The 19,152-nt window shown below is 52.3% G+C and overlaps 2 protein-coding genes across 8 annotated transcripts in view; one reads left to right on the top strand and one right to left on the bottom strand.

Annotated features, from left to right (window-relative positions):
• Positions 1-3,029, top strand: part of LOC142464163 (embryonic protein UVS.2-like) — a 29,576-nt gene extending 26,547 nt beyond the window's left edge. For 2 of the 5 annotated variants that reach the window (XM_075567457.1, XM_075567453.1), the window contains exons 11-12: positions 317-435; positions 917-1,200. In XM_075567457.1, the coding sequence (XP_075423572.1) occupies positions 317-435; positions 917-1,153 (356 nt within the window). In that variant the 3' untranslated portion in view covers positions 1,154-1,200. Of the gene's footprint in view, positions 1-316; positions 436-916; positions 1,201-2,211 lie in introns of those variants that run through there. The other 3 variants (XM_075567454.1, XM_075567456.1, XM_075567455.1) reach the window with 3 other exon arrangements.
• On the bottom strand, positions 81-19,025 carry RAPSN (receptor associated protein of the synapse). 3 transcript variants are annotated; one of them, XM_075567458.1, is made up of 8 exons: positions 17,726-19,025; positions 14,895-15,233; positions 11,678-11,836; positions 8,214-8,312; positions 5,548-5,670; positions 4,478-4,531; positions 4,082-4,281; positions 81-3,688 (listed from the first exon to the last, which is right to left on the bottom strand). In XM_075567458.1, the coding sequence occupies exons 1-8, from the start codon at positions 17,936-17,938 to the stop codon at positions 3,616-3,618; spliced, it is 1,260 nt and encodes a 419-aa protein (XP_075423573.1). In that variant the 5' UTR covers positions 17,939-19,025; the 3' UTR covers positions 81-3,615. The 3 variants fall into 3 exon arrangements, with proteins under 3 accessions (XP_075423573.1, XP_075423574.1, XP_075423575.1); XM_075567459.1 differs by having other exon boundaries at positions 4,082-4,224; XM_075567460.1 differs by lacking the exon at positions 81-3,688 and having other exon boundaries at positions 4,128-4,281; positions 4,486-4,531.
• Positions 19,026-19,152: the final 127 nt, after the last annotated feature.

The following is a 19,152-nucleotide window of genomic DNA, read 5'->3' as shown; positions in this document are numbered from 1 at the left end:
CTGGAATCAGACTCCTTATTCTTATACTATGTAACTAAGTACCCAAACAATTTTATTTTTTATCTCTTTTTATTGTGCATTTTCAAATAAAGACATAGAAGGGATACAGAAGGGGAAAACAAACCAAAACAAAACAGAGAATTACAGGTTACACAACAGGTCTCGCAAGGTCCAACAAGGCCATAGGAGCAAATATTTTTGTTGGTTACTTGCACCTAAGTCCAACAGCTGTGAGCCGTGTGGGGCACTCTCTGTAGGTAAAAGCTGTGAGCCGTGTGGGGTGCTTGTGATGACGCAAAGTCTTTTGGTTTCCCAGTAAAATGTGGCGGATCCATAACTAGCCCAGCAGGGAACTTCTCATCCCCAGGTTTCCCTGCCAAGTACCCCAACTCCGTGGACTGTGTGTGGATCCTATGGGCTCCTCCTGGGAATAAGGTAACTAAGAGGAACAGACAAGGACTTTCTGGGGGCTCAAGGCTACGAGAGCATATGAAAGACTACTAAGATATGTTCGGAGGTGGCACCGACATGCTGCATAGATATTATACAACTTATGAGGAACCACTAGAGGCTCTCGCCATGTACAGCTTGGAAGAAAGGAGGGGCCCAGGGATGAGTGAGAAAGGGATATGGATAAGAGGGGAGGAGAGAGGAAGAGAGGGAGGGGGCAGAAGAGGGGTTAAGAGGGAGGAGAGACATGAGAGGAGGGGAAAGGGAGAGGTGGGCATCAGATAGGGGTGCGAGAGGACGATCTGAGACAGAAAGGAGGGAGTGGGGGATAATAAGATGACACCCATAAGAATGTAGTTTTATTCCTAGATATGAAGCAGTAGTTTGCACGTGCATGGGGGAAGGTTATTTGTGCCTCAGCCCTGGCACAGAAATAAAAGGTTAAAGTCCTGCCATGTTGTTGCAGATTACACTCCACGTTGAACCGTTCAGCCTGGAATCCTCGCCGGGCTGCTCTTATGATTATTTTCTCCTCCGCGATGGCCGCAGACAGAAGAAGCAATGTGGTCCCACCCCACTGCTGGACGTCACCTCCTCCAGCCGCTCTCTGCTCATCCATTTCCACAGCGACTCCTCCGTTCAGGCGCCCGGCTTCCTCGCCACTCACTTCTTCAGTGAGTCTTTCCGGGGAAAACAGGGATAAGGTTATAGCAGGGGAGGCCAACTCCAGTCCTCAAGGGCCACCAACAGGTCAGGTTTTCAGGCTATCCCCACTTCAGCACAGGTGGCTCAGTGTCTGCACCACCTGTGCTGAAGCAGGGATATGCTGAACACCTAACCTGTTGGTGGCCCTTGAGAACTGGGAGTTGGCCACTCCTGGGTCCTAGGGTCAGCCTGGGTTATCCACTTAAAAACAAGGGGAGCAGGGACACTTGTTATGGGCGACACACGGCGAGCCAGCACCGGTCTGGAGCTGCCTGAAAAAGCTGTTGGCTTGTACACTCTTATTCCTGCGGTCTTATAGGAGCCGACAGGCTTAGTGGTCTTCCATACTCTGTATATACCAGTGTTTTCCAACAGGGGTTCCGCGGGGCAATTCTGTAATTTTCAGGTCATTTGAAGAGTGTACCAAATACAGAAAAATGTAAATTGTATCTGATCTCAGACGCGCTATTAGAGAGGGTTGGGGTTCCTTACAATGCATCTGATCTCAGACGCGCTATTAGAGAGGGTTGGGGTTCCTTACAATGCATCTGATCTCAGACGCGCTATTAGAGAGGGTTGCGGTTCCTTACAATGTATCTGATCTCAGACGCGCTATTAGAGAGGGTTGGGGTTCCTTACAATGCATCTGATCTCAGACGCGCTATTAGAGAGGGTTGGGGTTCCTTACAATGCATCTGATCTCAGACGTCCTAGTAGAGAGGGTTGGGGTTTCGCAGAATTTCACAATTTAATCAAAGGGTTCCTTAACCAAAATAAAACTCTGACATTTGCTAATGTCTCCAGTCTGCAAAAATAAAGCAAGGCCAGTGCAAGGAATGGCACCAGATTTATCAAAGGCAGAAGACCCCCAGTTGCATTTAGTAGGATCCCCTTTCCCCTGAAATACTGTGCTGGTTTGTTTGCTCTCATTGTATACCAGTTTTGCGACTTTAGTAGAAAGATCCCAGTGTCTACAAATTGGGGACATTATGCAGAACTGACCGTTTGTCTGCCAAGACTTAGTACTGAATTGAAGATTCTGTTTGTGGCGTCTAGCTCCTGTCGGATAAAGAGGACCCCCCCCCCCCCACCACCCGTCTAACCTGGAAGTCCCACTGCATTATCCTGCTTAGCTGTTTACTCCTATCAATGATTGGCTCCTCCGGTGGACAGAACACCTGCATTCTGCACGCTGCGCACGAGATGGCAGTAGTACGTCAAGATCGCCCACAGCGCATGCGCGCGCACAGAACCGGGCGTTCAATGCACAGGAAACGGAGACGAGAATGTGGATACGAACCCAAACCACATGCCAATAAATTCCACGCTCACACACAGTGTAGACAGAAACATTTACCAATGCAAAAAAATAAAGATTAAAAAAAAAAGTAGAAATATAAACAAAACAATGTCCGTCCCCCCCTCTCTCTATCCAAAAACCTTTGTTTAACCCCTTAGCTGCTGCAAAGGCTAGAGACGCATTGCTTTGCGCAGAGGTTTAGTATAGAGGGCGGTACAGTGTTCCCCACCCATTATATATTGCGATGGTCCAAAGGGTATATAGCAGGGGTATCAAACTCAGTCCTCAAGGGCCACGAGCAGGCCAGCTTTTATGGATATCCCTGCTTCAGCAAAATCTGGCCTGTTGGTGGCCCTTGAGGACCGAGTTTGGCACCCCTGGTTTACAATGAAAGCCTTACCGAGAAACATTTCTGAACCCCAACCTACGTTCGGAGGTAGGAAAGGGAGAGGGATATGACTTATTTGAAAGTGTCTGCCTAAGGTATAAATAAGGGACGCGAGGGAAGCGTTGCGATTTGCTGCTACACTAAAAAAAAAACCCGAACAAGACGTCGGGCGCTAAAGAAAGAGGGAGGGGGGCTTGTGGGAAATCTGAGTGGATGCACGGAACAGCCTTCCAGCAGAGCTGGTAAGAGCAATAAAAAATAAATAAAAAAAACATACCAAGAGTGTGGAAATATGGAATAATAAAAAAAAAAAAACCTATAAGCAAGAAGGGGTTCTGGTTAAATAAGGGAAACTGGTAAATAAGTTGGACCAAAGAGTCCGTATTCATTGCGGTGTGTTGGGATGCAGTGTTTGTAACGAGACATGAGGAAGTGATCTGCCCTCATTACTGGGGCAGTTCAGACATCCCCCGGCACATACCCCGGCAGCGCGAAGTATAAAACAGATGTAAAAAACTATATATGAAAAAGGACACCCGTATGGCGCGGTGCTTTCTGGCTCCGCACCCCAGCCTCTACCTGGGCCAGCTGGACATCACGCGTGACAGAAGCGCGTGGGTGTCGGTGAACGCAGGTACCAGATGCACCACCGAAAAACTCCGTCCCCGCACCGAACCTGTGCCCGTGGGTCGAGGACGGCACTGGAAACAAGCCAGGTGCCCCTTCAACTCGTTCTGGAATATACGTCAATTAAACGGTCTGCCCGGCGCGCTCACACAAAGCCGGGCTTCACAGAGGAGCGGCGGCAATTTGGGCACCCACGGGTGCCATTGGTTTGGAGACACCTGGAAGGGAGAGAGAGAGAACAAACTCCACTCAGCAGCAAGTTCTACATCAGGGGAGATCACAGGACATATAACGTTGCCACTAGAAAGGACAAGCAGCACCGATAACGCCACGGAATAAATACAGCCCAAACTAACGAGGGTTACGAGGCACATGGATTCTGGGGGGTTTGTTTGCTAGTGTCTCCCAGCTGCAGAATTGGGGCAATACTAGTGTAAAAGAATTGGACCAGAAATAGCAAATGAAATAATCACATTAAGGGGGATTCCATGGGAAATACTGTAGTGGGTTTCAGCGGAGGAGACCCCTTACGTAGGCGGTGTTACAGTGCAGGGGCGTTACTGCGAGGCACACAGGTGTTCTGTTACCACGGCGCGCGCGCGGTCCCTCACCGCAGGTGGAAGACGTGGGAGCACGGCAGTGCCTGCAGCTGGCTGTTCTTCTCCCCGATGGATTCCCCGCACATGCCACAGTATAACTCCATCTCCTCCACGCACTCGTGGAACCGGACCACGTGCGCCCGGAGCTCCCGCTGCTGCTGCCGCGTGCGGAAGATGATCTCACTCAGACAGTGGACCTTCAGCAGGCAGAGCTGGGGATGGGAGTGGGGTGGGGGGAGGGGTGAGGGAGGGCAGCCAAAGTGTGTGGGGGGGGAGTGGGGGAGAGGTGAGTAAGGGTGCACAGAGTGGGAGGGAGAGCAAAGGGGGAGGCACACAGTGTGAGGAGCACAGAGGGGGGTGGGGGTGGGGCGGGAGGCACGAGTAACACTCCTTTCTTCCCTTACTAACCTTATTACCTATTTCTTCTGCCAACTCCTGGGCTTTTTGGAGCCCATCCAGGGCCTGGAGATTAAACACACGTGTGAGAGCCGGCGGCCAACGCTCGTTATTGTGTAACCGACATACCCAGAGCTATCCAGAACAGATGTAATCCCACGCAATGCCGGCCAACTCGCTCACCCCCCCTCCTCCCTCACATAGCAGCAAAGGACTTCTCCCCCCCCCCCCTCACATAGCAGCGCAGGACCCCTCCCCCCCTCACATAGAAGTGCAGGACTCCCCCCGCCCCCCCCTCTCATATAGAAGTGCAGGACCCCCCCTCTCACATATCAGCGCAGGACTCCCCCGCCCCCCCCCTCTCATATAGAAGTGCAGGACCCCCCCCCCCCCCCCACATAGAAGTGTAGGACTCTTCCCCCCCTACCCCCACATAGAAGTGTAGGACTCTTCCCCCCCACCCTACCCCACATAGAAGTGTAGGACTCTTTCCCCCCCCCCCCCCCCTCATATAGAAGTGCAGGAATCTCTCATCACAGAAGCGCAGGACCCTCCCACCCTCTCACATAGAAATGCAGGACTCTCACCCCCCCCTCACATAGCAGTGCAGAACTCCCCCCCCCCCCCACTCACATAGAAATGCAGGACCCTCCCACCCTCTCACATAGAAATGCAGGACTCTCACCCTCCCCCCACTCACATAGAAATGCAGGACCCTCCCACCCTCTCACATAGAAATGCAGGACTCTCACCCCCCCCCCTCACATAGCAGTGCAGAACAACCCCCCCCCCCCCACCTCACATAGAAATGCAGGACTCCCCCCTCTCACATAACAGTGCAATGCTTATTTCCAATGCACAAGCTGCATCAGTGCTGTCCTCTATTGCTTGCTTAAGCCTCACATTATTTACCTAACAGGTAGTGTGGGACAGCAGCAGCGAGAGCCTCCCCCATAACACACACACACACACACACACGCTACCTTGCCAAGCTTGGATTTGCATGCAGATAATGTGGGCAGTAGCCGTGCCCCCCTCCCTCACTGCCAACCTCCCCATCCTCCGCACTGTCCCCAAGTCACCTTATCCATTTCCTTCTGCTGCAGCCAGCACTTTGACACACCCAGGAGGACGTGGGTCTGACCCAGGCGGTTACCGATTTCCGTCATGATGCTCATGGAGGAGTCGTACCGAGGAATCGCTTTCTGAGGACGAGAGTGGCAATCAACGCCCAGAACACAAGGCTACACAGCAGCTCATCAACACTGTCTCCCACAGGCGGAACGCATCGCCTGCAAAGTACTGATACACAGCCAGCTCATTAACACTGTCTCCCACAGGCGGAACGCGTCGCCTGCAAAGTACTGATACACAGCAGCTCATTAACACTGTCTCCCACAGGCGGAACGCGTCGCCTGCAAAGGACTGATACACAGCAGCTCATCAACACTGTCTCCCACAGGCGGAACGCGTCGCCTGCAAAGGACTGATACACAGCAGCTCATTAAGACTGTCTCCCACAGGCGGAACGCATCGCCTGCAAAGTACTGATACACAGCAGCTCATCAACACTGTCTCCCACAGGCGGAACGCGTCGCCTGCAAAGTACTGATACACAGCAGCTCATCAACACTGTCTCCCACAGGCGGAACGCATCGCCTGCAAGTACTGATACACAGCAGCTCATCAACACTGTCTCCCATGCACGCACGCACCGCCTCCCGCGCACACGCCGTCTCCCACACACCGTCTCGCACAACACCCCGCCTGCAAAGTACTGATACACAGCAGTTAAGCACAAATGGGTGAAGTGGGACCAAAGCTGATGTAGGACCAATACTTTCTCAGTTCTCCTTTCTTAAAAAGGAGAGAGAATCGATTTGAAAGGGACTCGCCCTGCCTATTCCGCGGGCGTAAAAATAATATAATCATTTGGAGAGGGAAAAAAAGTGAGTATTTGTAATAGGTTTAAAATCAGGGGTGCCAATCTTTAGTAATCAAGGGCCATCAACACGCCAGGTATTGGGGATATCCCTGCTTCAGCACAGGTGGCTCAATCAGTCCCAGCTTCAGCACAGGTGGCTCAATTGGTCCCTGCTTCAGCACAGGTGGCTCAATCGGTCCCTGCTTCAGCACAGGTGGCTCAACCGGTCCCTGCTTCAGCACAGGTGGCTCAACCGGTCCCTGCTTCAGCACAGGTGGCTCAACCGGTCCCTGCTTCAGCACAGGTGGCTCAACCAGTCCCTGCTTCAGCACAGGTGGCTCAACCAGTCCCTGCTTCAGCACACTGTTTTTTCTTGTATACATTTAGCCACGCCCACTAGCACTCCTCTTGACACACACACACACACACACACACACACACACACACACACACATATTATATGGTAATGTTTGGGATTTCTCAGAGCTTGTTGGCTATGTGTTTATGGAAACAACTGTGCCTGATTTTGTCAATAAACAAAGCGTGTAATGGAGATGGGAAAAAAGGGAATGTTCGGACACGGGTCACCCACACTGAGCATTGATGCATGGGACCAGGGCCACAGACAGCTCTCCCGGGGGCCCCCACCCACAGGTCATGCACTGAGCGTTGATGCATGGGACCAGGGCCACAGACAGCTCTCCCGGGGCCCCCCACCCACAGGTCATGCACGGAGTGTTGATGCATGGGACCAGGGCCCCCACCCACGGGTCATGCACTGAGCGTTGATGCGTGGGACCAGGGCCCCCACCCACAGGTCATGCACTGAGCGTTGATGCATGGGACCAGGGCCCCCACCCACGGGTCATGCACTGAGCGTTGATGCATGGGACCAGGGCCCCCACCCACAGGTCATGCACTGAGCGTTGATGCATGGGACCAGGGTCACAGACAGGTCTCCCGGGGCCCCCCACCCACAGGTCATGCACGGAGCGTTGATGCATGGGACCAGGGCCCCCACCCACGGGTCATGCACTGAGCGTTGATGCATGGGACCAGGGCCCCCACCCACAGGTCATGCATGGAGCGTTGATGCATGGGACCCGGGTCACAGACAGCTCTCCTGGTGCCCCCACCCACAGGTCATGCACGGAGCGTTGATGCATGGGACCCGGGTCACAGACAGCTCTCCTGGTGCCCCCACCCACGGGTCATGCACGGAGCGTTGATGCATGGGACCCGGGTCACAGACAGCTCTCCTGGTGCCCCCACCCACAGGTCATGCACTGAGCGTTGATGCATGGGACCAGGGCCCCCACCCACAGGTCATGCACGGAGCGTTGATGCATGGGACCCGGGTCACAGACAGCTCTCCTGGTGCCCCCACCCACGGGTCATGCACGCAGCGTTGATGCATGGGACCCGGGTCACAGACAGCTCTCCTGGTGCCCCCACCCACGGGTCATGCACGCAGCGTTGATGCATGGGACCCGGGTCACAGACAGCTCTCCTGGTGCCCCCACCCACGGGTCATGCACGCAGCGTTGATGCATGGGACCAGGGCCCCCACCCACGGGTCATGCACGCAGCGTTGATGCATGGGACAGGCTCCCAGAGGAGGTAGTGAAGAAGTAAATTCATTTAAAATACTTGGGGCAGGCACAAGGGATCAGAGAGAAAAGTGAGGTCAGTGTAGTGCCAACGTCTTAACTGTCTAGACTAGGTGGGCACAGAAGCATGTTTGCGTTTCTAGCTTGTTTTTTGTGGTAACCCTGTCACATCCCGATTTCCTGCCATGGTAAGACTGCGCGCCCACCGACTCACCTCGATGTCACCGTGACCCCGGTGGATGTCGGCAAAGCTCAGGAGACAGAGAGCTTGCAGTGGGCGGTCGCCGTGCTGCAGGGCGATCTTCATGGACTCCTGAAATGATGAGCATTGATATGACACCTGCACAGCGTGTACCCAGCGGGAGGCATCCGAGAGTAATAATACTGCACAGCGTGTGCCCAGCGGGAGGCATCTGAGAGTAGTAATACTGCACAGCGTGTGTCCAGCGGGAGGTATCTGAGAGTAGTAATACTGCACAGCGTGTGCCCAGCGGGAGGCATCCGAGAGTAGTAATACTGCACAACATGTGCCCAGCGCGGAACATTGGAGAGTAATAATACTGCACAACGTGTGCCCAGCAGGAGGCATCAGAGTAATAATACTGCACTTTTGTGTCCAGCGCAGTGCATCAGAGAGTATTAATACTTTATTACGGCACCATGTGTGCATATGAGAGTAATAATACTGAATCACCGCCTAGTGTGCCCAGCGTGGGGCATATGAGAGTAATAATACTGCAACACTGCACAGTGTGTGCCCAGCGCGAGGCATAGGAGAGTAATAATACTGCAACACTGCAGTGTGTGCCCAGCGTGAGGCATAGGAGAGTAATAATACTGCATCGCTGCCCAGCACGAGGCATAGGAGAGTAATAATTCTGTATCACTGCACAGCGTGCCCAGCGCGAGGCATAGGAGAGTAATAATACTGCATCCCGGCAGTGTTCTCAGGGAACATAGGCACAATAAGTCTCAGTGTAATCACACAGGGAGGGGCAGGAGGCTTCTCACAGCTGTGTTGGTCCCGGAGAAGCTGGGCGTGGGGGGGGGGGGGTGATGCAGGTTGTGATACCATTTAATGGACCATCACGAGAGTACTCCACAGCTGTACACAGGTTTACGAGACCTCACACGTGTCTCCTTCACATGTGCTATACAGGAGTACAGAAGCCAGTACATCTGTAGAAAAGACATACTATGGAGACAATCTGCAGCCAGCCTAGCATAGGGAAAGAAGGGGGGGGCTGCGACATGCACATACAGCCAGCCTAGCATAGGGAGGGAAGAGGGGGCTGCGACATGCACATACAGCCAGCCTAGCATAGGGAGGGAAGAGGGGGCTGCGACATGCACATACAGCCAGCCTAGCATAGGGAGGGAAGAGGGGGCTGCGACATGCACATACAGCCAGCCTAGCATAGGGAGGGAAGAGGGGGCTGCGACATGCACATACAGCCAGCCTAGCATAGAGAGGGAAGAGGGGGCTGCGACATGCACATACAGCCAGCCTAGCATAGGGAGGGAAGAGGGGGCTGCGACATGCACATACAGCCAGCCTAGCATAGGGAGGGAAGAGGGGGCTGCGACATGCACATACAGCCAGCCTAGCATAGGGAGGGAAGAGGGGGCTGCGACATGCACATACAGCCAGCCTAGCATAGGGAGGGAAGAGGGGGCTGCGACATGCACATACAGCCAGCCTAGCATAGGGAAAGAAGAGGGGGCTGCGACATGCACATACAGCCAGCCTAGCATAGGGAGGGAAGAGGGGGCTGCGACATGCACATACAGTCAGCCTAGCATAGGGAGGGAAGAGGGGGCTGCGACGTGCACATACAGCCAGCCTAGCATAGGGAGGGAAGAGGGGGCTGCGACATGCACATACAGCCAGCCTAGCATAGGGAGGGAAGAGGGGGCTGCGACATGCACATACAGCCAGCCTAGCATAGGGAGGGAAGAGGGGGCTGCGACATGCACATACAGTCAGCCTAGCATAGGGAGGGAAGAGGGGGCTGCGACATGCACATACAGCCAGCCTAGCATAGGGAGGGAAGAGGGGGCTGCGACATGCACATACAGCCAGCCTAGCATAGGGAGGGAAGAGGGGGCTGCGACATGCACATACAGCCACAGGTGGCTCAATCAGTCCCAGCTTCAGCACAGGTGGCTCAACCGGTCCCTGCTTCAGCACAGGTGGCTGAACCAGTCCCTGCTTCAGCACAGGTGGCTCACATACAGCCAGCCTAGCATAGGGAGGGAAGAGGGGGCTGCAACATGCACATACAGCCAGCCTAGCACAGGGAGGGAAGAGGGGGCTGCGACATGCACATACAGCCAGCCTAGCACAGGGAGGGAAGAGGGGGCTGCGACATTCACATACAGCCAGCCTAGCATAGGGAGGGAAGAGGGGGCTGCGACATGCACATACAGCCAGCCTAGCATAGGGAGGGAAGAGGGGGCTGCGACATGCACATACCGTCAGTCTAGCACAGGGAGGGAAGAGGGGGCTGCGACATGCACATACAGTCAGCCTAGCACAGGGAGGGAAGAGGGGGCTGCGACATGCACATACAGCCAGCCTAGCATAGGGAGGGAAGAGGGGGCTGCGACATGCACATACAGCCAGCCTAGCATAGGGAGGGAAGAGGGGGCTGCGACATGCACATACAGCCAGCCTAGCATAGGGAGGGAAGAGGGGGCTGCGACATGCACATACAGCCAGCCTAGCATAGGGAGGGAAGAGGGGGCTGCGACGTGCACATACAACCAGCCTAGCACAGGGAGGGAAGAGGGGGCTGCGACATGCACATACAGCCAGCCTAGCACAGGGAGGGAAGAGGGGGCTGCGACATGCACATACAGCCAGCCTGGCATAGGGAGGGAAGAGGGGGCTGCGACATGCACATACAGCCAGCCTAGCATAGGGAGGGAAGAGGGGGCTGCGACATGCACATACAGCCAGCCTAGCACAGGGAGGGAAGTGGGGGCTGCGACATGCACATACAGCCAGCCTAGCATAGGGAGGGAAGAGGGGGCTGCGACATGCACATACAGCCAGCCTAGCACAGGGAGGGAAGTGGGGGCTGCGACATGCACATACAGCCAGCCTAGCATAGGGAGGGAAGAGGGGGCTGCGACATGCACATACAGCCAGCCTAGCACAGGGAGGGAAGAGGGGGCTGCGACATGCACATACAGCCAGCCTAGCATAGGGAGGGAAGAGGGGGCTGCGACATGCACATACAGCCAGCCTAGCACAGGGAGGGAAGAGGGGGCTGCGACATGCACATACAGCCAGCCTAGCATAGGGAGGGAAGAGGGGGCTGCGACATGCACATACAGCCAGCCTAGCACAGGGAGGGAAGAGGGGGCTGCGACATGCACATACAGCCAGCCTAGCATAGGGAGGGAAGAGGGGGCTGCGACATGCACATACAGCCAGCCTAGCATAGAGAGGGAAGAGGGGGCTGCGACATGCACATACAGAACTGGCACATCAGTTACAAGGCCGAGTTTTCATTGCACTCTTACGTAGTCCCTGAAGAAAGTCTCGTCCTATTACGTCCAATTCCCCTGCTCATTATTGCTAAAAGTCTGTGTGATAAGGGGTTGAAGTGAGTGCGGGATCAGTACAGTACCCCTGCCCGACCCGTGCCCCCTCCTGATCACGCCTCATACCTCACAGCACTCCATTGCATCAGACAAACGCCCCAGCTTGCGGTATGCCACTGCCATGTGGTACTGGCTCATTGCGCGGTATTTGAGGCTCCAGCCCTTCCCGTAATCGTTCACCAGCTCGGCCGCCTTACAGGGGAAGAAGAGAGCCTTCTCATAGTCCTGCAGCAAGAACACAGAAACCCCCGAGGGGACATCAGGCATGCTTCCAATATGCCCCATTTCCCAGAGCGCGCCTGGGTAATGCTTACGCAGCACAGAGACTAAATGAATGAGCATTTATTCGGCAGCCTCTTTCCTCTCTAGGGGAATTAGAAGATGCCATTTCTAAGGCGCTGCATCCATTTTTCAGTTGTTATTGTCATTAAAGTGCTCATAAACTGGTTGGAAGCAGAAATAAAATACCCAATTAATACTAAATGGTTACCTTTACAACCGCATGTATCATCAGTACGACAGCTCGGAAATGTAAATTCCTATCTTTATTCATGTATTGAAAAAAGGTTTAAATCAAGCCCTTTCCTCTGTTACTCGACTGCAAAAACTCTGACAGACCCTCATTCTCTCCCGTCTCGATTACTGTAACCTCCTGCTGTCCGGCCTCCCTGCCTCTCACTTGTCTCCCCTACAATCTATCCTAAATGCTGCTGCCAGAATCACTCTACTCTTTCCGAAATCTGTCTCGGCGTCTTCCCTGCTAATATCCCTGTCCTGGCTTCCCATCAAATCCCGTATCACACACTCCATTCTCCTCACTTTTAAAGCTTTACACTCCTCTGCCCCTCCTTACATCTCAGCTGTAATTTCTCGCTATACACCATTCCGACTCTTGCGTTCTGCTCAATTATGTCTTCTCTCTACCCCCTTTGTATCTAAAGCCCTCTCCCGCCTTGAACCTTTCTCACTGACTGCCCCACACCTCTGGAATGCTCTTCCCTTCAATACCCGACTAGCACCCTCTCTATCCACCTTTAAGACCCACCTGCTTAAGGAAGCATACGAGTAGCACCGTGGCTGATAATTAACACCCTATACATAAAGCTTGGCCCCTTGCAGACGCACTTACCAGAACGCCCTCCTACTGTGTCTGTACGTTCTTCCTACCAACCAATTAGATTGTAAGCTCTTTGGAGCAGGGACCCCTCTTCCTAAATGTTACTTTTATGCCTGAACCGCTTCTCCCCTTTGTGTTATTTATATTATTTGTTATTCATATGTTTGTCCCGTATATTACTGCTGTGAAGCGCCATGTACATTAACGGTACTATATAAATAAACACAACGTTTCGACCTCAAAGGTCTTTATCAAGTGACATAGTGCCACTATGTCACTTGATAAAGACCTTTGAGGTCGAAACGTTGTGTTGGCTCAATAAATGAGTTTAGATTTGCAGAAACCCGTTGTGCCCTGTGTTCCTTCTACTACTGATCTAGGACTGGAAACAGGCTTTCATTCAAGCACAGGAGCACCGCTAATTGTATCATTCTAACTATTTAAGGTGTGCAGCATTTACTTCATATACCTGGACAATATAAATAAAGACATACATACAAAATCACAACAGAGTGACGTTGATGCCGGCTCCCATTCACGGCCCTTTGCTTTCATATGCTGACTGGTTTAGTGATGCGTTTACTGTATGTCAGAGAGAACGGTTGCTACAGGAATGGGGTGTGGAAGCCGTGCAGAAATGCCTCAGCATAAGGAAACTAGTTACTTCAGGGGTTCTCAACGGGAGCCCTCAATGCCTCCCCTCCTCCCCCAACATGGCAGGTTTTGGGGCTATCCCAGCTTAAGCACAGGTGGCTCAATCAGTGGCACGGACTTCAGGACAGGAGTTGAGAACCTCTGAGTCACTTAACAAAAGGACCAAGCACAGCCGGTTTAGGAGCTTGCATAACGCATCTCTCTTTAGGAAATGCTGCTGTGACTTTCCCCAGCTGCCTGCAGTGCCAGCTTATCTGGGGAGGTTATTGGTGCCACTGTAAGCACCATAAATTGCCTCGCGTTCAAACAGATATTTACAGATTGCTCTGGTCTGGGTTCTCATTACGAGCTTGTGCTTTCACTGCCCTGTGAAGTGACTGCACAAACACACTACTTGGGATGGTCAGAAACATAGAATGCAGATAAAACTGGAGAAACTCAGCTCACGAAACACAACCGAGATTACAAGATTGAGGGGGCGATTCTATAACCACTGAAGTGGCAGTTCGAGCAGTTTTGGGACAGAGATCCCTATTGAGTCCATGGAGACTCTGGGCCAAAAAGCCCTCGAACATGAAGTTTGGCAAAACACAGAATATCTGCCGTATAATCCGACTATCTGCTTGGAGCGGAGGCACGGTTGGAAAACCCTCTGTACAAGTAATGTATTATTAGGAAAGGGTTAATGCATGCCCCACTGGGACAAACGTATTAATATTCCCGGGGGCTTCTCTCCTCGGGGTGAAGGTACAGCTAGCAAATGTCTGGAAGGCTGAACCCGATCCAGGTGTCTGGGAGAGCAGTGAAGATGGGAGATGTAGCAAGGAGCAGCGATAGGAAAGGCAGCCTGCTGTACTTTATTTCACAGAGCTCAATATGCAGAGTTTACATTTATTCAACTGCGATAGTGCTGCTTGGGGCTCTGACCCTAGTAAGGGTATGTGAGGGATAGCCCCCTAAATCAGCACTGCAGCAGCTTAATGAATAACCCCCGTACGTATTTCCAGCACTGGAAGCAGCGTAATGAATAACCCCCGTACGTATTTCCAGCACTGCAGCAGCTTAATGAATAACCCCCTCACGTATTTCCAGCACTGGAAGCAGCTGAATGAATAACCCCCGTACGTATTTCCAGCACTGGAAGCAGCTTCACAACCCCTGATTGAACAAGCCGGTAATTGTCATTTATTCCAGAACAGGGGCGGCCAACCCCAGTCCTCAAGGACCACCAACAAACAGGTCAGGTTTTAAGGCTATCCCTGCTTCAGCACAGGTGGCTCAGTCAGTGGTTCAGCCTTCGACTGCACCACTAGTGCTAAAGCAGGGATATCCTGAAAACCTGACCTGTTTGTTGGCGGCCCTTGGGCACTGGAGTTGGCCACTCCTGTGACAGAAAATGTATTTTCTGCAGACCTGTGCAAAGCAGCCCAGGTGGAAGCTTTAGTTGAAGGCATTTCTCCAAAACGAGCCAGCTGCCTTTTGTACGACCCCCCCCCCCTTCTGTCCTCTAACCTTAAGATGCGTGTAGAGACCCCCCAGGCTGCAGCATACTCTGCACTCCAGCATCTTGTCGTCATTGTTGTGAGAATATCTCAAGGCCTTCTCGAAGCACTCCAGGGCCTTCTGAAACACGCTGAGGCCCAGGTAGGCGTTCCCCAGGCTCAGGCAGACCTGTCCGTTCAGCTGCAGGCTGACCGACGTCCCCTGCATGTTCAGGCAGGTCTTGCAGTAGGATATGGTCTTCTGGAACTCGCACAGCTTCTCGTTGCTGCGGGCCAGGTTCAGGTAGCTCTCGGTCAGAAAGTCCGGGTCCTCCATCTCTCGGGCCGTGTCAATCTGGATCACTGCAAACTTGTAGCACACAAAACATACATGTGGATGCGCGTATACTTGCATTACATACTTCTACATTTCAGGATGTTCCAACAGCAACATGGGTGTAGGTCAGTGCCAGTGCATCCTTCCCACATGGTATTGTGCGGCACCAAAAGAAATACTAATGTTTAAATGTGTGTATTAATGTCTAGGGCGTTTAATGTTACTACAATAATTACAACTCAACAAGGCCCTTAGCGCAGGGCGCTCAACTACAGTCCTCAAGTCCCCCCCAACAGGTCAGGTTTTAAGGACATCCCAGCTTCAGCACAGTTGGCTCAATCGAACAGCCAGCAGGCTGAGCCACCTGTGCTGAAGCAGGCATATCCTGAAAAGCAGAACCATTTGGGGCGGCGGCTGTAGGACTGGCGTTGAGAACCCCCGCCTTAATGCAAGTATATGTAATGAATAGATCATGTTCCCCGGGCATGCATCTTCCTCTGCTCTCCGGGCTCGATTACAAACCCAGCTTGTCATTGTAGCGTTTCTGTTTAGAGGCCCCTTATGTACAAGATTCCTACTAGGCCTCGCTAAGGAGGAACATCTTCCGCCAGGGCTGGATTGTACAGTGGAATGTGGGGTCCAGAAGCCGGAGGCTTCTCTTAACATGGAGGTCGGCCCTGGAGCACTTAAGCAAGCCCGGGATTTAAATTGCTGCACGCCGCGATACCTTTTACTGGAATAACAGGACAGGTGTAGCGACACCTGTGAAGTTTGCACACTATTTACATCTTTGATGCATGCTCATGTTGGTCAAATAAAAGTAATCACAATCCCGAATGCATCTAAATATCTCCAATACAGACATGGCCAATTGAACGTGATGCCAATTAAATACCCTGGACTGGTTGAAGCTGCTTTTCTCAATCCCTGACCACGTAGTAACCTACTGGCTGCGAGTTGGATCCGTGTTATGAAGCTCTTAGGTACTTGATTTTAATGGTGGTTTCTTCCCTTTGCTGCAGTTACATCCATTCATTTAAAGGGAGCAGATCTGGTTCAGCACATAGCATATTGAATAGGGGCGTTAGTCTTTAAGACACCTTATATCCCGAATATAGTGAAGGGTCGGGTGGGGGACACTGAGCTTCATCTGCTCATAAAACATTCTTACCCTCTTGGCTTTGCATGGATATCCCCAAACCACTACTCTTACCGTCTCTATACAGAACACTTTAATAGCAAAATCATAGTGATAGAGCTCCTACGTCGTCCAAAGGCGGCAGCTGATCCGAAAAACACCAACCTTCCCATCACCCTGTACCCTATGTTTCCACTTCGCCTTCCTTATAGATTGTAAGCTCCTTGGGGAAGGGACCTCCTTACCTAAAAGTAACAATGTATGTTATCGTGCTATTGAATCTTATTGTGGTGCGCTACAGCGTAAGATCGTATTCCTGACAAAGGGTCCAGCAAACATTGCTTTGCAATCTGTTGCAGACCCGAGGCCACAGTGGGGTTAAGAGCAAGGCCACGATGTCTGTACTACAGCCTTCACTCGACTGTCACCGGAAGGATCTTAGCTGCTGGGGGTGACGAACACACTAGAGAAGACTATGCAGTAGTGAGAAACCATCAAACCTGCCATCTGTACCAATCTGATTTCCATCTCACAGCTCGGCTGAGCCAACTGCCTGAAGGATCGGAGCCTCAATAAATGGAAGTGGGGACACAACTGCACGTAGTCCAACATCACAAGATACTCCCATACACACTACAGAACCGTCATTTAGCATTATTCTATACCAGTGGTTTCTAGCCTTTTTTTGGTTAAGGAACCCTATGTGAAATTCTGAGGAACCCCAACCCTCTAATAGCGCGTCTGAGATCAGATGCATTGTAAGGAACCCCGACCCTCTCTAGTAGCGCGTCTGAGATCAGATGCACTGTAAGGAACCCCGACCCTCTGTAATAGCGTGTCCGAGATCTGATGCATTGATAGGATCTCCAACCCTCTCTAATAGCGCGTCTGTGATCAGATGCATTGTAAGGAACCCCAACCCTCTCTAATAGCGTGTCTGAGATCAGATGCATTGCAAATTCTTCTGCTTTTGGCACAATTTAAAAATTACCTGAAATTTACAGGGAACCCTTTAGGGATGCCCAGGTAACCCAAGGTTTGCTAGGAACCCAGGTTGAAAAACTCTGCTCTATACAATGGTGGGTCAATGAACCACATACCTTCACTCGTTATTACTCAAGATTTGCCAAGGTCTGGGGGAATACACCCCATGTGAAGACACAATCATGACATTTTAAGAACCATCAAATCTCAATTCATTCGGACCACTAACAGCAATCCACTTGTGAAGATCAATTCTTTGATTTCCCACTATATAGTGCATATATATGCACAAACTCCTCTCGTTTGCTCTTTAAATTAATACATTTCCCTTGCATATACTGCAAGTTCTGTACCCATGTGTCCCCATCTTCCGTGTGTCAGGTCAGTGGTACTCTACGGTTACCTTTAACATGTCCTTGTACCTTCCCATCTCAGAGTGAGCCGTGATCAGGCACCCCAGGACCCGGAACCTGCCAGCAGCATCAATGGTCTTCTCCAACACCTTAGTCCAAACCTGCAGAGCTTTCTCGGTCTGGTTAGACTGATAGAGCTGAAGTCCTTTCTGTATCTGCTGCTTGGTTTGGTCCTGACCCATCCCTGGACCCAGAAGGTTCATATAACCCTGTGTATGCAGAGCCAGAAGACTGCAAAGAATAACTCAGATGAAGGAAAGGAAGGCAAGCCTGGGATTATGAAACGGCAGGATCCATAGTTTGCAAGGTACAGACACTAAAACTATGAAAAAATGCGGGTAGACGGGCTAGTAAATCCGCCCAGGAAATATTTTGGATACAGCAGCTTGCGATCCTGATGGTGGTCGCTGAACAAGCATAAAACGGCAGTAGCAAAACATCGGGAAGCCCAGCTTGGAAGTGAAAATGTACACGCCTGGGTTGCGAGAGGCGTCCAGATTCCGGGCCCTGCCCCCCACCATTGGCCACAGCTGTGCCTGCCAGTCTCAGGATTCTCTCTTCAAAGGAATGCCAATCCTAGTGACTCAAGGTCACAGAGCTAGCACCAAACCCCACCCCTGCTCCCATTAACAGAAACATGCAACAAGATCCAAATTTAAAGACCTTGTATCCCACCACCACACCATGTTTCATTTCATCTCTCTCCCTCCCTCCCTCTCCCGGAGACCAGAGCTGTTTATAAATATCCCAAGAGACAAATGATAAACTGGAGGGGTGAGAATTTCAGAGGGCTAAGATGACTGTGCCGCCCAAGTACTAGCTGCCCATCACAATCTTATATTTTCCTGCAAACTTTCTGAGGAAGGGTTAGGGGGAGCCCCGGCGGGAAGGGTTAGGGGGAGCCCCGGCGGGAAGGGTTAGGGTGAGCCCCGGCGGGAAGGGTTAGGGTGAGCCCCGGCGGGAAGTGTTAGGGTGAGCCCCGGCGGGAAGGGTTAGGGGGAGCCCCGGCGGGAAGGGTTAGGGGGAGCCCCGGCGGGAAGGGTTAGGGGGAGCCCCGGCGGGAAGGGTTAGGGGGAGCCCCGGCGGGAAGGGTTAGGGGGAGCCCCGGCGGGAAGGGTTAGGGGGAGCCCCGGCGGGAAGGGTTAGGGGGAGCCCCCGCAGGAAGGGTTAGGGGGAGCCCCCGCAGGAAGGGTTAGGGGGACCCCCGAGATGGCTAGATGCCATTTCTCACAGAGATGTTTTCTATTGCAACGGAAAGATGACCAAACCAATAAGTTATTGGAGAGAACAGCACTGCTCTGGGATTCTGGCATCCCATTTCCAGTATCCACAGCGTCCTCCAGTTGATCTGAAAGGTTTATCCGCCCCCACTAATACAGCTGTGAAGGAAGGGCGTCTGGTTGTCAAATAAAACTAC

Source organism: Ascaphus truei, chromosome 12, assembly GCF_040206685.1.
Source record: "Ascaphus truei isolate aAscTru1 chromosome 12, aAscTru1.hap1, whole genome shotgun sequence".
In the NCBI taxonomy this organism is placed as follows: Eukaryota; Metazoa; Chordata; class Amphibia; order Anura; family Ascaphidae; genus Ascaphus; species Ascaphus truei.
Note: the sequence above shows the minus strand (reverse complement) of the source record. Positions and strands in the feature narration are given on the sequence as shown.

Excerpts from the sequence above, each read along its gene's own strand:
- RAPSN (XM_075567458.1), bottom strand. The coding sequence starts at position 17,938 with ATGAACCTTCTGGGTCCAGGGATGGGTCAGGACCAAACCAAGCAGCAG. Across the intron at positions 11,837-14,894 it reads GTCTCTACACGCATCTTAAG|GACTATGAGAAGGCTCTCTT; the intron begins GTTAGAGGACAG and ends TTCTTGCTGCAG. Across the intron at positions 3,689-4,081 it reads TCCCACGTCTTCCACCTGCG|GTGTCTCCAAACCAATGGCA; the intron begins GTGAGGGACCGC and ends TCTCCCTTCCAG.